Genomic DNA, 18,452 nt, shown 5'->3' with positions numbered 1-18,452 from the left:
TAAATAATGAAATTATACACAAGGCAGGCTCTAATATACAGAGAGGAACCAGACAAACACTTTCTGGTTCAATGTTGTGAATGTAATAATGAAAATCTGTACATCAGATCAAAAAGAGGGGCATTTAAAGAGCTAAGAGGGACTTGGGTCAAAAAGAGGCACTGTCCCTCCAAAAGAGGGACACTTGGGAGGTCTGCATAAGGGACCTCAGCTGCCTGTGTCCAGCCCTGATATGTTCTTCATCTATTTTCTAAAATGTTACTGGAGTAAAGGTCTTTGGGAGCAATATGAAAGTACAGGACCTACATAATGGGGGAGATTTATCAAAAAGGAACACTGCTTAGTGGCCCATAGTAACCAGATCAGATACAACTTGTCATTTAACAAAGGAGCTGTTGTGCAACTAAGGCAGTTTTCCTTACACCAGTTTAATAAATCTCCCCCACAGTGCACTATAGAAGGCACCGCAATTACTCTGTGGCTATGATAATTATAGCTTAATTCTGCATTCATGAACATTAATCTGAGCAATCAATTATTGATATGAAGACTCTGAATATCAAATTCTTACCATAGGGCTCCAATGAATCGTTATAATCGAATGTGCTTATTCCACGCACCATCTATTAACGTCAGCTGCTGGTGTTAAAGCCTGTGGCAATAATACAGAGTTAATTTGTTATGCCGCTCCGTTCTAGGTGTCATATTGATATAAGTGGCATTGGCTTATATGACACTACTTATAAAGAGACACACGCTTCCTTTACAGATGTATGCAGATTCTGTAGTAGAGCCTGGAATTGGTACTACTTATAGAGGAAAAGGTCTATAATCACAGATACAGATGGATCCTCCCTTAAAGGGGTATTTCCATCTCAACCATTCGGGGAAGCCATGGGTGGCTGGAGTAAGCCGACTGAGCTACGCTGTTTCCATAACTGACTCTTTCTGTAGCGATCATTCAGGGGTAGACTGGCCATAGACCCTACAGGGAAATTTCCTGGTGGGCCGATGCCCAGGGGGCTGCCCAAGCCCTTGTCATAGCTGCCAGCCAGGAACATAAAGATCTGATGCTCTCAGCATTAATCAATATAGAAGGCCACAGGTGCCCTCCTGAATTCAACTGTATTGATGTCTTCAGGACGATGATCCCGCTTCATACAGTGCAGCGAGTGGAAGTATTTTGTGCTGCACTGTGGTATTACCCTGATAACAATGGGGTCCAGGTGGTCGCCAGATATAGATTCGAGAAATCTGTTACAGATGTTCCACCAGTCGTGTTGTGACACTGATATATATGTACTGTATTTTAGTCAGTCACTGGTACGTCGGTACATAATATTCATAGGGCATCGTAGGGAAAAGGTATATACATAGTCCAGGATAAAGTCCTCGAATGTCTAGACCGCAGTAGGGTTCACAGCTATCCAGATATCATCAAATAATCAGATGTAGCAAGGGTAACACACACACTCTTAACTCAAGTTTCTTAACTCATCGCGTTATCTTGAAACAAAAGCCATTGAAAAGCAATTGCTTAACGCATTTAGTTAAGATAACATGTCTCATAAAGCATGTGTGTTAACCCTGCTACATCCATAGGTCCATGTGTCTACAGAACAGCATAGATTCACAGCTGTCTAGACGTCATCCGGTACATCAGGTCCGACGCATTTCTTCCCAGATCAGTACTCTGGGGTTCATCAGGGACTCATGAGTAAGAAAATGGACATCAGGTCTACTGGGGAAATAGACCAGATATATCCCTCCATATTAATCAATATCTGCAGTTATAACGCCAGTATGTCCAGGATTTAGTGTTCAGTGGCCGCTAGGGTGCATCATTTGGATATTACACTTAAGGGTTATATGATATTAACTCCCAGTGGTGAAGACGTCACATCCTATGACACTATATACTATAGCCCTGCAGGATAGTCAGGGCAAAAAGCAAAAATACACAGACCAGGGCACGCACCCCGAGATGACAATGCAGCTGCTGGCAGGTGTCTAATAACTAGTGAAAGTAGGCTCAACGATACATCTCTGTGTTCTATGCTCCTAGGCTTACAGAGACACAGACCAGGCAGTCAGGTAGGTTTCAGCACTTATCTTCTTGGCCCCTTCATAGGGGTAGTGGTCTGTTGAATGAAGACTCCTAGTTCATACCTCCCAACCGACCCGGATCTGGCGGGACTGTCCCATATTTTAGTGGCTGTCCTGCGGTCCCAGTACGGGTGAGCTATGTCCCGCTCTCAGGCAGCTGTCTCTGCTTCCATAGGACGCTGTACATAGTGTTCCTCTTTTCAAAATTTGGGAGGTATGGCCTACATCATGGGGGTCCTAGAATCATAGACAGGTTGTTGTGCTTTTCCGGATGAGGAGAGCACAGTATGGCAGCTTGTCATATGGAAGCAAGTTGTTAGGAGGATGTGTAAGGCAATCCCAGCCCAGGATGCTCTCCAGTCCAGTGGTGCAATGAAGCCTGAGCAACACAAGGACATAGCAGAGCTGAAGTGCACCCAGAACAACAGAGTTAAATTTGTACAGCAGACTTGAGTTTGCCACCTGGGTCAAATGGCCAGCAGTGACTGCTGTGAGAGGGGAGGAGGAGCAGCCCTGGGACATTTGATTGGCTGACAGTACACAACACAGCTCTTACATCACGTCAGGAAATGCTCAAGTGGGATTTACAGACACCAGCAGAGGAAAGGGAGGCACACATTTCTGGTTGCACAACAGTGATTCAAGGAAACTAATAGTTTTTCGAATGATTTACTTCAAAGAAAAAAAAAAATCTTTCATACATTGTCAGTTATACATTCACATATTTCTATAACATAATGCTATTTTCATTTTATTTATTTTATTACATCCCTGATGATGTCAGCTTTGCTCCTGGTCAGCCTGTTTGCCTCATAGGCTGATTTTAATTAGCATGAGTATAAAGCTTAGTTTGCTCAGCATGCATGTTGGTACTTGTAGACCAGCATGCAGGCGGAACCTATACCCCCTGAACTTCATGGTCGCTGTCATGGCACTTAACAGGTTATACTTAGTGTTAGGTTCCCGTCTTACAGAGATCGCCTTGACGTGCGGCAGACGGACTCAAATAATTCTGTACAAAATGATTTGCCAAGCATCTCTAATTTATAAGCATAGCATAAGCAATGTAATTCATTTTTGTACTTTATTTGGTTTGCAGAGAGCTGTTGCACTGTATGTTATGTTTTCAGCTATGGCGAAGTGCGCCTGCCCACTGGAATGTGCTGACTGACCCCCTTTTTTCTTAGCTTTGCTCAGTCACGTCAGGGTTATGACCGTTGAATAAAAGGGAACCTGTTATCAGAATTGACCAACAGCAATAATTACATATTCCTATTATTCATCCTCACATCATTCATAAACTGGCCTTAAAGGGGTTGTCTGGGCTTTTAATATTGATGATATATCCTCAGGTCATCAATCCTCAATCAGCTAATGAGGAGATGGCGCGCGCAGTGTGCACGTGCCGCCTCCTGTCTCTCTTCCTGTTTGTTGCTGTTTTGCCATAGACAGCAGCAGTAAGCAGGAAGAGAGACTGGAGATGGGTGTGCAGTCTGCTCATACAGTTGATCGGCGGGGGTGTTGGGTGTGAGACCCCCGAATATCTGATATTAATAACCTGGACAACCCCTTTAAGCTCAAAAGTATTGCCTTTACGTCAAAAATCAAAATGTACCCGACATCATCTAGGAATCTCATAGAGTCCCTGGGGTTTTGTGCTGGATGAGGCGCTAATCTCCCTCTCACAGACCACCCCTTGCCCTCCTGACGTCAGCGCCTGGCCAAGTGTAGAAGACCTCCTTGCGCTGCCACGATCCAGACATGCTCAGTGAGTGGAGGTGTATACACCTCAGCTTCAATCTGCAGCGGGCGCCTCCCCCCAGTGCCCTTTAAGAGGTAAAAAAAAGTGCTTGTTTTCGTGACGCCAGTTGCAGTGAAGCAACAAGGGCACAAGGCCCCTTTTACTAATACTGTGGATGGTACCCAGGTGTAGGAATACCAGACTGGTGTAGGGTAGCCTAAATGTCCCTTAATGTTGGTGCACGTGTCACGGTGCTCCTACCTGGATATACTGGACCCTAGGCGTTGGCTCCGCAAAAAATGAAAAGGGGGGTGTTGATGAAGAAATAAATGGAGTCCAGACTTGGTGATGAAGTTGATAACAGATTTACTTGAATAAACGTTTCTCCAAACAGACTTTGTCTTGGTTCCAGCAGGCTTTGGCATTAACTGTGACAGGCAAACTCCTCTCAACTATGTCTGTTGCTCTCTGGCTCTGCTGTGCTGACAGGATTGCTGTATAATTTAGCTTTCTCTGGGTGCTGCAACTTCTCTCTTGTAGTCTGAATTCTGCTACACCTGGCTCCTGAGGCTCTAAGCTTCTGCCTCCATATCCAGCTGGGCTGAAGGTGCTCCAGCTGGCTTGGGCAATGCACATCCAGCAGGGACGCGCACCTGCTGCACACCCTCCCTTGGCAGAGGGTAAACTAAACCCTTCCCTTAGCAGGGGGTAAGCTAGACTTTCTAGAAATGGTCTCCACCCTTCCTGCAGCAAGCGGGAGAACGCCCACCACACCACAGAGGTACCTGTAGCTCTGCTATTTATGCTGCCACCTGCTGTTGAACCAGGTATATTACATTTAAACCGTTACATAATAAGAAATATGAATACACATTTTGCAGGACCTAGAAATTAATACATAGGATGACACGTGGTTAATTATAGGAGATAGTGGCGGGGTTCAAAAGTGGTAATGCCACTTCCAGTAGGTAATTCGCTCTAGGTCAATTCTGATGACAGGTTCCCTTAGTGCTTAGGCTCAGGCTATTGCTCCTTCTATGCCTGTGTCCTTCACCATGCTTTACAGTGCAGCTTTACTTGTTCAGGTTGTTCACTATGGATGAACAAAATCCTACACTTCGCAATAACATATTTGCCAACTAAGCCAAATCAGATTTTCAGAGACAGTTATAGCAAATTCGTGCTGTCCCGGGCTGAAAACAAGCGGAGGTAACTCAGGTGTTTCCAGGTAGAGCTGGGGCATTCCCACGGGCAGGGCTTACATGCCCCGATTTTACCAACTGAAAAGTCGGTAAGTCCCATAAAGACAATACCAAATTTACGCAGAGGTGACAGCAAGGGTATGACAATGATAACATACAAGCAAATTAAAAGGGTATTCCCAATAACCTGAGCAAGTATTGGCCATTTTATACAGGAATGTGGGAGCAGGAAATGTACTGGTACATAATTAGGCAATTATTTTTTTATAGCTCTGGGTGATAACCCTTGTCGGTGCCATAACGGCGGCCATATTGATTGCCATTCAGGTCTCTCACAAACTCAAGGAGTTCAGAATATTTTAGTCATAATGATTTTAGCTGCAGGGAAGTTGTAGTATTACCTGCTGTCATTCAAATTAATGTCTGACCATGCAGTTCACGGAGCTCCAAACCTATCAGAGCAACAACCATTGTTTGTTAGCGGCTGTTCTCTAGCTCATAGAAGGGGGGCCTGAGCTGCATCTTCTTGTTTACAATGTATTTATGGCCTTAAAAAGCAGATGAATAGGGGCTGTCTCTTGTCCTTGTGAGGTAACCCTGTTAAAAATTTTCTTCCAGTAAAAACAACTTTTCATAAATTAAGGCCCCCTGCACACGGCCGTGTTTCACAGCCGTGTGCGGGCCGTGGAACCGCGGCCTGGATCCCTCCTGAGAGCTGGAGCGCACGGCGTCACTGGTTGCTATGACGCCGTGCGCTCCCTGCTGCCGCCGCAATACAGTAATACACTGGTATGATCTATACCAGTGTATTACTGTACTGTGCCGGCAGCAGGGAGCGCACGGCGTCATAGCAACCAGTGACGCTGTGCGCTCCTGCTCTCAGGAGGGATCCAGGCCGCGGTTCCACGGCCCGCACACGGCTGTGAAACACGGCCGTGTGCAGGGGGCCTTAGGGTTCAAGTCAGGGATGCTCAACCTGCGGCCCTCCAGCTGTTGCAAAACTACAACTCCCAGCATGCCCTAATAGCTGTAGGCTGTCCAGGCATGCTGGGAATTGTAGTTTGGCAACAGCTGGAGGGCCGCAGGTTGGGCATCCCTGGTTTAAGTGAATATAAGAAACTCTGTAATATATTTCAGTAGAGGAAAAAACCCTCTTTCTTCACGGCTGAGATGCTTTTCAGCTTTACTTAGAAGCCAGGTTACTGTACCCCATAGAAATATATGAAGAGGGGAGAGGGACAAAGAAGCAGTCGCTATGGTGTCTCTCATACAAAGCACACAATAAAAACAAGAGTCCATTCTCCTTATATCTCCCTAGCACAGCAGTATTGAGGATATTATACAGCAGCACTGAGCAGTGTTGCTGTGAATCCAGCACTGGGTGAGATAGAACACGTGTTAGAGACTTCCGAAGTCTCTTTGTGTATGTCTGTTCCTCTCTCTTACTTTACAGCTGCTTCTTCTTTTCCATACTTTCCCCTATCTATAGACTTCTATGGATAGCGTTTAACTTTAAAGGGGTATTCCCATCTGAGACGATGGGGGCATATCGCTAGGATTCATTTCTATTCATTTCTTAGCTAGTATAGGCGGTTCATTAGAAATGCATGGAGGGCGGCTGCGCATGTGCACTGTGCCCACCGCCACTTTCAGGGCTCCATTCTCAGTGAAAACCGGGGTTCTCCAGCCACCATTTTCCCCGCTCTGTTCTCGATATAGGTGCAGGTCCCAGAGGAGGGTCCCGCACCTATCAGACAAAGGGGGGCATATCCTAGCAATATGTCCCCATTGTCTTAGATGGGAAAAACCCTTTAAGCTAGAAAGTACCCTGCTCTATGGAGATGGATTTTATAATTGAATGCAGAGTCAGTGACCAATTTAGGAGATGGGTGGAAAGGAGGCTGAGAAATGGAGAAAGACATTTTCTCAAATAAGATACGCTGTAAACTTTTTTTATTAACTTTTTTCACTTGTACTACTGAATTATGGAAAGTTGTTTATAATCAGAAATGCACTTTAATTGTGTAAACTAATTATAATTTTTTGCTAATTATTGACACTTGTATGTAATCCGACTCATGCAATACCTAATCTATGCTGAATATATTATCTGCTTAACAGCAGAAAGGTGCTAAGAGATAGAAAATAGGATTCACACCATTCTTTAAGCTCCTTGCTGCGCTCTATTGTATATGCATAGAATTCAATGAAAGGAGGCATTTGGTATAAGATAGCAGGTTCAATGCTATAACCTGCAATCCTTCACAGTACTAATAATGAAATGTCAGCTTAACTTAGATTGAAAATAAGTGTAAATAAAGAAAGATTGTACATAATGATCTACACAAGGTTCATAGGAAGGACTGGCATCAAACTAGCAAAAAACTGAATTACTGTAAGCAAAAAAACTGGGACAAAATATCATGCATGAGTAGTGTTGATCACGAATATTCAAATTTTTATCGCAAATATAGGTACTTCGAAAATTCGCGAATATTTAGAATATAGTTATATATATTCAGAATTTCGAATATTCAAATTTTTTTATTTTTTATTTTATTTTTCGATTTATTTTTATTTTTTAATCAGTACACATAATCCCTTCCTGCTTCTAGCTTGTGGGCCAATAAGAAGGCTGCAATATACTTGACTTTAGGAGTAGTAGTGTTTGCGAATTTTGCTCTATATTCGTTTTTTCGAATATTCTTGTTTTAGAATATTACGAATATTCGAAAAAACAAAGTTATAGCAATATAGCGAATATTTGAAAAAAACAGATATAGAGCAATTTAGCTAATATAGTGCTATAATCTTTTTTTTTTATAGTTGTAATTTTTTTCCAATCTGAACTTCAGATGAGAAAAAAAATTACAACTATTAGACAAAGAAGATTATAGCACTATATTAGCTAAATTGCTCTATATTCGATTTTTTTTGAATATTCGCTATATTGCTATATATTCTTGTTTTAGAATATAACAAATATTTGAAAAAACAAAGTTATAGCAATATACAGACGTGGACAAAATTGTTGGTACCCTTTGGTCAATGAAAGAAAAAGTCACAATGGTCACAGAAATAACTTTAATCTGACAAAAGTAATAATAAATTAAAATTCTATAAATGTTAACCAATGAAAGTCAGACATTGTTTTTCAACCATGCTTCAACAGAATTATGTAAAAAAATAAACTCATGAAACAGGCATGGACAAAAATGATGGTACCCCTAACTTAATATTTTGTTGCGCAACCTTTTGAGGCAATCACTGCAATCAAACGCTTCCTGTAACTGTCAATGAGACATCTGCACCTCTCAGCAGGTATTTTGGCCCACTCCTCATGAGCAAACTGCTCCAGTTGTGTCCGGTTTGAAGGGTGCCTTTTCCAGACTGCATGTTTCAGCTCCTTCCAAAGATGCTCAATAGGATTGAGGTCAGGGCTCATAGAAGGCCACTTTAGAATAGTCCAATTTTTTCCTCTTAGCCATTCTTGGGTGTTTTTAGCGGTGTGTTTTGGGTCATTGTCCTGTTGCAAGACCCATGACCTGCGACTGAGACCAAGCTTTCTGACACTGGCTAGTACATTTCTCTCTAGAATTCCTTGATAGTCTTGAGATTTCATTGTACCCTGCACAGATTCAAGACACCCTGTGCCAGACGCAGCAAAGCAGCCCCAGAACATAACAGAGCCTCCTCCATGTTTCACAGTAGGGACAGTGTTCTTTTCTTGATATGCTTCATTTTTTCGTCTGTGAACATACAGCTGATGTGCCTTGGCAAAAACTTCGATTTTTGTCTCATCTGTCCACAGGACATTCTCCCAGAAGCTTTGTGGCTTGTCAACATGTAGTTTGGCATATTCCAGTCTTGCTTTTTTATGATTCGTTTTCAACAATGGTGTCCTCCTTGGTCGTCTCCCATGTAGTCCACTTTGGCTCAAACAACGACGGATGGTGCGATCTGACACTGATGTTCCTTGAGCATGAAGTTCACCTTGAATCTCTTTAGAAGTCTTTCTAGGCTCTTTTGTTACCATTCGGATTATCCGTCTCTTAGATTTGTCATCAATTTTCCTCCTGCGGCCACGTCCAGGGAGGTTGGCTACAGTCCCATGGATCTTAAACTTATGAATAATATGTGCAACTGTACTCACAGGAACATCTAGTTGCTTGGAGATGGTCTTATAGCCTTTACCTTTAACATGCTTGTCTATAATTTTCTTTCTGATCTCTTGAGACAGCTCTTTCCTTTGCTTCCTCTGGTCCATGTCGAGTGTGGTACACACCATATCACCAAACAACACAGTGATTACCTGGAGCCATATATATAGGCCCAATGGCTGATTACAAGGTTGTAGACACCTGTGATGCTAATTAGTGGACACACCTTGAATTAACATGTCCCTTTGGTCACATTATGTTCTGTGTTTTCTAGGGGTACCATCATTTTTGTCCATGCCTGTTTCATGAGTTTATTTTTTTACATAATTCTGTTGAAGCATGGTTGAAAAACAATGTCTGACTTTCATTGGTTAACATTTATAGAATTTTAATTTATTATTACTTTTGTCAGATTAAAGTTATTTCTGTGACCATTGTGACTTTTTCTTTCATTGACCAAAGGGTACCAACAATTTTGTCCACGTCTGTAGCGAATATTCGAAAAAAAATCGAATATAGAGCAATTTAGCTAATACAGTGCTATAACCTTCTTTGTCTGTCTAATAGTTGTAAAATTCACAATAAAAATTCGAATCCGAAAATTCGCATATTACACAATCATTACCTTGCCGATTTTTTGAGTAAAAAAAACCCCCGTGAATTTTCGAATATTCGACGAATATTCTAAAAAATATCGCGAATTCGAATATGACCCTTGCCGCTCATCACTATGCATGAGTAGATAATTCTAATATACGGATGTAGTAGGGTTAAGACTCATGCTTTATGAGATGTGTTAACTAAACACGTTAAGCAATTGCTTTTCAATGGCTTTTGTTTCAAGATAACGCAATGAGATAATGCAATTTGAGTTAAGGGTTTGAGTGTTACCCCTGCTACATGTGTACTATACTAACATAAGGAGTAGACCTGATACTAGTTCACTATACTATGAGTAAACATTAAAACACTGTAGTAATATCAAGGTTTGGATAAAGTAAATCTAATTAGCCCCTAATACATTATAGTAATACAATAAGAGTAGATAATACACAATAGTAATATAAAATGATTACATGCGATACTAATACACTATAGTAATTTAATAAGAGTAGATACTAATACTGTAGTAATATAAAATTAATACATACTAATATTAAGCTTTTAGGAAGATGCACAATAAGTAAAATCACATGAGAAATAATCAAATATTATCTAATGAAATAAAATATACATCATATGAGCATGCTGAGAATATATGAGGCAAGAGATGAGCGAATGTCTTCATGGTCCTCAGTGTGGGATGCCCTTCACATCTCTTACTTCTCATCATCTTGGCAACATTTCCTCCAAGTCAGCAACTACGTAAGCAACGACGGTCCAGATGGCTGCACAGAGGTTCATCCAGATGGGGTTCTGGACTGTCATCGTGTCTCCTTCCGAGTGATGGAACCAGAAATATTTGCTTATGTCATCAAGAAGACTTGCCCCTAGGACGTAGATTATATAAGGTTAGGTCATGGTTTTCAGTTGTAATACCGTAAAGCTTTAGATAGCTCACATGCTTTGGAGAAAGTTTTTGAAAACTCACAGTAACCCCAAAACAATGCCAACCACAGTGTGCTTATAACAGTTACAGTTTTAGTATCCCGATAGCTATAGCCGCCAAAGTGGCCCCTAACAGTATCAGCTACTGAACCCTCATAACAGGAGCAGCTGCAGTGCTCCATAATTGAAATAAGGTCAACCCAAAATAGTTCTTTCCACAGTGTCCCCAGAACAGTAGCAGTCTTTTCACTCCCATAGTTTTAATAATAGTAGCAACCAGAGTGGTTCAGTAACAGTAGTAGCAACAAGAAGCAATAGTACAATAAACTTAGCGTTCTGTGCTCCTGTGTCACTCTCCCCCTCATTAAAGGGGTTCTCCGGGAACAGAAAAATAAAGATAAACATACCAACACACAACTCGGCTGTTCCACAATCACTTAGGGTAATTTCACACTTGCGGCAGGACGGATCCGACAGACTGTTCACCATGTCGGATCCGTACTGCGGCTATTTCGCCTTGCCGCCGCTCCGTCCCCATTGACTATAATGGGGACAGGGGCCGAGCTCCGGCGCAGCAAGGCGGTGCAAGGCGAAAGCTGCCGGACTAAAAAGCCTGACATGCAGTAATTTTAGTCCGGCGGCCTTTCACCGTGCTGCGCCGGAGCTCCGCCCCCGTCCCCATTATAGTCAATGGGGACAGAGCGGCGGTCCAGCGGCACGGCGAAATAGCCGCAGGACGGATCTGACATGGTGCAGCCGCAGTCCCTGCCTCCAAAATCTTGTCAAGCTGCTTGTCAGCCCGAACAGGAAGGAAGTAGCGGCATGCAGTATTATGCCCTCCTTCCCCATGCAGGTCTCGAGAGGCATTCAACCTATCCGACTGCCATTATAGGACAGGTTTCTGACACAGGATGACATTTGAGTTCCCCTCATAAAAAAAAAATGCTTTGGTTGCTTATTAAAGTTATTCAAGGGTTTTAGTGCTGGCCCAATTTTTATATTTCCAGACAACCCCCTTTAAGAGTAGGTTTAAATATGATCGCCAATCTGCTCATAGAAAAATAGAACTCATAGTGCAGAAGTGAACCCAGCCTGTTTGTGAGCTTTATGAATCATATTGACGTAGCTGATTATTGGGGTACTAGAGGGGACATTACATATCTTGCAGCGCTAGGCTGCTTGAGTAGCTCCCATTCACTGCTATGGCAGTTAGGGATACAGAGGAACGCAGCCGGCTCAGATGTTTCCGTATCTCCAGCCAACCCTGGCCGGCGCTTACTCTGATTCTGAGATGAGAATAGCCCTTTAATACTAATTTTATGATAGCATTATTTAGACGTTGGACATCACCGCTATTAGATTGTGTCTGAAGATGTTATTTGGTCACTGTATGTTAGTATTATTTGAGCACTATATGTGGCAGTATATTATATATACAGTATATACACAGTCTTATGTGGCTGACATATGGCAATATTATTTGAGCACATACCATTCCACACTTCTTTGTATTGTTATTTGTATACTATTTGACAGCATATGGTCCCAACAGAATCTACTACATCCGACACCATCCTTCATAAGGCCATCCCTATTCAAGACTATTTGCAGAATTGCTTTTTTTTTTTCTAGATGCACCGATGCAACAAAAATATTGGTTGCAAAAGTATGTCTACCCTTTAAAGAACATCTCCACCTCCATAATCCTCTATTTTCGCCCTGGGACTTATTTACAGATCAATCAAATATCAATTAGACAAAGCCTTCTTCACTACTGAAGAGATTCATCTGAGGTTTCACGAGTGAATGATGTGTCCATTTAATTTAAGTATAAACTATAGTCTCCTCATGTGGACATCCCATTGAGGCAAGACAAAAGAACGAGAGGTCTGATTTCACAGAGTATTTCTTCCCCTTTAGAAAACCTCAATTACTTACATTCCCCTACTTTGCTCTGTGAGCTGAATTTACATTTTGATTTCTTTTCCGAGAACTCGCCATCTCCACTCTTATCCTGTGATAATAATTACTTTGCCACCAATAGAAACCATACAGTACCTTAGGTAAAGTGGCAGTTAATTAAACTTGAACACCCACTTCAAAGTTTAATGAATTATCTAGTAAAGGTCTTATGTAATATAATACCGACTGTAATCACAGTGGCTTAAAGAAAACTCATTTATATTGACCCTGATTGAAAAAAAACCCCGACATTTATTAAATATGACAGCTTGAAATATATTTCTGTAAGAATAGGAAGATGGGGAAACTTTGTACAATGCAAGGCAGAAGGGAATTAGATTGGAACTGTAGGCGTGGAAATAAAGTGAGCTCTGCAATGGGGACGCAGGAAATAGAGGTTATTAAAACGGTGACTTTTAGCAAAAAGAAGAGCTTGTGGATAGACTTATGTGCCAAACAGTATAAGGGCTCATGCACATAAACGTATCTTTTTCCGCATCCGATTCACATTTTGAGTTGGATGCGGACCCATTCACTTCAATGGGGCTGCAAGAGATGAGTGTGCTGTCGGCATCCGTATGCCCGTTCCGTGGCACCCACAAATAAAATAGATCATGTTTTACGGACAAGGACAGGACTGTTCTATATGGGGCAGGACGTTCTGCTCCCCAAAAAATGTGGAATGCACAATTTGTAGGCTACAGTCATGTTCATGAGCCCTAACCCAGAGGGCCAATGACAGTGGTTTATGCAGTTATATCATTATGGAATCCGAAGGGTATGCGTTTCTATTAGGATAAATTTATCCTTTCACCACCTGCACAGCCGGAATTTGTGCATCCTACATATTAATGCAAAATATGTAGCAAGGTCCCTTACCTACCATATGCAATTTATAATACTGATGTCCAGGACGTACACAGACCTCATAGGGGTTATAGCAAAACTTTGGGGATCATTTATGAATAGATAGATGCCAATTTTTGTTGTATATCTGTCGCAGATTCGGTCACAATTCGGTCAGGGATTTGCGGCCGAATCTGCAATTTCTTTCCCATCCACTCCACGTACTCCAGTTCTGAAAAAAGGGGCATGGCGTGGGGGGCCGGCCAGCCTGTATTATTTATCATTTTCTACACCAGTTTTAGGGTACTTTCACACTAGCGGCAGGATGGATCTGACAGGCTGTTTACCCTGCCGACGCTCTGTCCCCATTGACTATAATGGGGACGGGGACGGAGCTCCGGCGCAGCACGGCAGTGCGCGGCAAGAGGCAGCCAAACTAAAAGTACTGCATGTCCGACTTTTAAGTCTGGCGGCCTCTTGCCGTGCACTGCCGTGCTGCGCCGGAGCTCCGGCCCCGTCCCCATTATAGTCAATGGGGAGAAAGTGGCGGTCCGGCGAAATAGCGGCAGGACGGATCCGACAGGGTGAACAGCCTGTCGGATCAGTCCTGCCGCTAGTGTGAAAGTAGCCTTAGGCATATAAAATTATCTAAATTTATGCCAGCAAGGGAGCTGGCGTAGATTCAGGCAGGCACCTCTACATAACTTAGGGGCATCAAGTGCCACTGCAGGCGTCTAAAATGCCGGTCTTAAAGGGCTTCTGTCACCCCACGAAACCGTTTAATTTTTTTTGGGTTTACTTATAATCCCTATAGTGCGATTTCTGCATACATAAGCTAAATAATCATTTCGGTTCAGTAGAATTAGTTAAAAACGTAATTTTAAAATATGCAAATTACCTTGCTACCAGCAAGTAGGGCGGCTACTTACTGGTAGCAGCCGCATTCTCCGATCCTAAAGACGCTCCCTCCGCATGTTGATTGACAGGGCCAGGGAACGGGATCGTTCTCTGCTGGCCCTGTTTGAATTCAAAATCTCGCGCCTGCGTCCGTACCTATCTTCAATCGGCGCAGGCGCACTGAGAGGCGGCCGCTCGCTTCGGCCGCTCCATCCTCAATGCGCCAGCGCCGATGATGTCACATCTACACCCGGCGCATGCACATTGAGGATGGAGTGGCGGCCTGCCTCTCAGTGCGCCTGCGCCGATTGAAGACAGGTACGGCGCAGGCGCGAGATTTTGAATTCAAACAGGGCCAGCAGAGAACGATCCTATAACTTTTACCCAAACCATTTTTTTTTACCCAAACATTTTTTTTTATCAAAGACATGTAGAACAATAAATTTAGAGAAAAACATATATAGATGTCGTTTTTTTTGAAAAAAATTACAACTGAAAGAGAAAAATGTCATTTTTTGGCAAAAATTTTGTTAAATTTCGATTAATAACAAAAAAAGTAAAATGTCAGCAGCAATGAAATACCACCAAATGAAAGCTCTATTAGTGAGAAGAAAAGGAGGTAAAATTCATGTGTTTAAGCTAGGGGAGCTGAGGTGGTTAATATCACACAAAATTGCAAGCTTTCAAGACTACTCACAAAAATACATGAAATAGTAAAGCAGATGAGACAACTGATGTAAAGCGGATCAATATAAGTGGAGGTTAAAACAAACATTTGCAGCAGTAAATTGTTGTAGCAGCTATAGATAAGGAGTGGGAACATTTAATTTTTCCCTGATATATATCCAGTCCATTAATGCACTAAACACAGGAGGTCTGGGAGCTCATGACAACCTTAACACTCATAAGGAATGAATGTGTCGCATGGATTGATGTCCTTCTACATCTCTTAAAGGGGTTGTGTTATCTTAGACATTAGTGGCATATTGCCAGACTATGCCACTAATGTAAGGTGGGTCCTCCTTCTGGGGCTCACGGTTATAATAATAATAATAAATAATAATAAAATGTATTTATATAGCGCTACCATTTTCCGCAGCGCTTTACAAAATCATAGGGTTCATGTACGAAACAAAACTAACTGGCTAATATACAACTGAAACACTAGGAGCAGGGCTCCAGATGGCGACCTAGAATTTACAAATGACGACAAGACTTTTTAGTCTTGTCGCCATTTGCGACTAGACCTGCCGCCGCAGCTCTGCCGTTGAACAGCAGCGGGGCACAGGAGATGATAGTTCTCTGCCCCGCCGCCGATGTTCTCAGCAGCGCAGTGGAGGAGTCTCTCCCTCCCCCCTGTGCTGCTGCCGCCGCCAACGCCAATAAGAAGAGAGACGGGAGGAGGAGGGGGAGGGGCTGTGGCCACTGCGCCACCGATGAAGATAACTGACCTGTTAATACAAATACAGGAGGCGGGTGCCGGAATCAAATAGCCGGCACCCGACCTCTGACAGGGAGCTGCGATCAGCTGTACCTGAGGGGTTAACTGCCGCTGATCGCAGATCCCTGTCAGAGGTCGGGTGCCGGCTATTTGATTCCGGCTCCCGCCTCCTGTATTTGTATTAACAGGTCAGTTATCTTAATTGGTGGCGCAGTGCGCCCCCCCCAACCCCAGTATAAGAAACATTGGTGGCACAGTGGGAAGTGCCAATGAGGGTTAAAAAAATAAATAAAAATTAACTCACCTCCTCCAATTGATCGCATAGCTGCCGGTCACCAATGTATATTATATTGAGGGGGGCACACTGCGCCACCAATGTTTATTATACTGGGGTGTTGAGGGGGCGCACTGCGCCACTAATGTTTATTATATTGGGGGGGCGCACTGCGCCACCAATGTTTATTATACTGGGGTGTATATAATGTTTATTATATTGACCTTCTACTAAGCATTCTGTATTAAAGAATGCTATTTTCCCTTATAACCATGTTATAAGGGAAAATAATACAGTGAATAGACTGTCACCTAGCAACCATACGTGAAAATCGCACCGCATCCGCACTTGCTTGTGGATGCTTGTGATTTTCACGCAGCCCCATTAACTTCTATGGGGCCTGCGTTGCATGAAAAACGCACAAAATAGAGCATGCTGCGATTTTCACGCAACGCACAAGTGATGAGTGAAAATCACTGCTCATGTGCACAGCCCCATAGAAGTGAATGTGTCCGGATTTAGTGCGGGTGCATTCCGGTATTTTGAATGCCGGATCTGGCACTAATACATTCCTATGGGGAAAAATGCTGGATCCGGCGTTCAGGCAAATCTTCAGTTTTTTTTCGCCGGAGATAAAACCGTAGCATGCTGCGGTTTTATATTTTGCCTCAAAATGACTGAACTGAAGACATCCTGATGCATCCTGAACGGATTACTCTCCATTCAGAATGCATGGGGATGAAACTGATCAGTTCTTTTCTGGTATTGAGCCCCTAGGACGGAACTCTATGCCGGAAAAGAAAAACGCTAGTGTGAAAGTACCCTAAAATATAAAGTTTAAATCCCCCCTTTCCCAATTTTACATATAAAATATATAAACAATAAATAAATAAACATATTACATATTTTGCTTTTCCCCCGCTGCTAGATGGTTAGGATTGTCTCGTTGAATACGAGAGGTCTACGTGAGAGAGTAAAGAGATATGCTATCCTTGAGTGGATGAAGAGGTTCCTGCCAGCCATCATCTGCTTACAGGAGACACATTTGGATAAGAAATCTTTAAGATGGTTGGAGAAGAGATGGATAGGGGAAAGTTACCATTCCGTATATACCACTTATTCAAGAGGGGTCTCAATTTTGATTCATAAAATTAAATTTGAGTGTCTGGCATGTGAGGCCGATGAGCATGGCAGGTACCTCTTTCTAGATTGTAATATAGAAGGGGTTAAAATGGTAATTGCAAATATTTATATTCCTCCACCATATAAGTCAGATGTTTTGTATCAATTGTATGGATTTATGTTGAATAGACAGGAATCGATAATGATTGCGATAGGAGATTATAACGCAGTAATGGATCCACTCAGGGATAGAACGTCTAGCAGGGGGGGAAGAACACAAAAAGTAGATTTTTATAAACTAGCCCATGAATTTAACTGGATTGACGTTTGGCGCCTCCAGAACCCGGATGAAATCATGTATTCTTGTTATTCCAAAACACATCAAACTTGGTCTAGAATAGATATGGCCCTGGGAAATAAAAATTTGATGTCTTACAATAGGATTAAAATAAAGTACTTGCCCATGGCCCTATCAGACCATAATGCAGTGGTAATGGAACTAGATCTGAATAAAAAGAAGGCTTTACCACCTTTTAAGTTCAACCCCCATTGGTTACCAATGATTCCAGATAAAGAAAGTATAACGGAAGAATTAAATTTTTTTTTTAGGGAGAATAATTATTCCGCGAGTAGGTTAATTGTTTGGGACACTGCTAAAGCATATTTAAGGGGATTTCTCTTTAAAAAAGTGAAGTACTGGAAAAAAATTACTAGGGAAAGGGGGACTGTACTGGAAAAAAAAGTTCAAGAAGCAGGAATAACATGTATAAGACACCCCACTGATTATAACAAGAAAATATGGGAGGAAGAACAGGAAAAGTTAAAGGTATATCAAATGGAGAGAAGTAGGAAAGAATTACTCTTTCAAGGGGTTTGGTTAGCCACAGAGAGAGAAATTCTGGATTGGGGCGATTAAAGATAAAATGGGTGAAATAATTAATACACCTGAAGGAGTTAAAGAAGTATTCCTGGAGTATTTCCAGGAGGTATATAAGTCCAAGGTACAATACTCAAAACAAGAACTAGATTTATATTTAGACCAGATTCCTCTTAGGGAGATATCCCAGGCCCAGAAAGAATTTTTAGAAAAAGAAATATCAATCGCGGAAATAAATAAGGTTTTGGGGCAGGTAAAATCTGAAAAAGCACCAGG

At 42.3% G+C, this 18,452-nt stretch overlaps 1 protein-coding gene across 2 annotated transcripts in view; it reads right to left on the bottom strand.

The window, feature by feature from the left end:
- Nucleotides 1–10,297: 10,297 nt before the first annotated feature.
- CPQ (carboxypeptidase Q) overlaps nt 10,298–18,452 on the bottom strand; it is a 492,137-nt gene continuing 483,982 nt past the window's right edge. For both annotated transcript variants that reach the window (XM_044293689.1, XM_044293688.1), the window contains exon 8: nt 10,298–10,699. In XM_044293689.1, the coding sequence (XP_044149624.1) occupies nt 10,539–10,699 (161 nt within the window). In that variant the 3' untranslated portion in view covers nt 10,298–10,538. The remainder of the gene's footprint in view (nt 10,700–18,452) is intronic.

The sequence above is a fragment of the Bufo gargarizans genome, chromosome 5 (assembly GCF_014858855.1).
Source record: "Bufo gargarizans isolate SCDJY-AF-19 chromosome 5, ASM1485885v1, whole genome shotgun sequence".
NCBI classification, from domain to species: domain Eukaryota; kingdom Metazoa; phylum Chordata; class Amphibia; order Anura; family Bufonidae; genus Bufo; species Bufo gargarizans.
The sequence above is the reverse complement of the archived record's forward strand: the minus strand, read 5'-3'. Positions and strand labels throughout refer to the sequence as shown.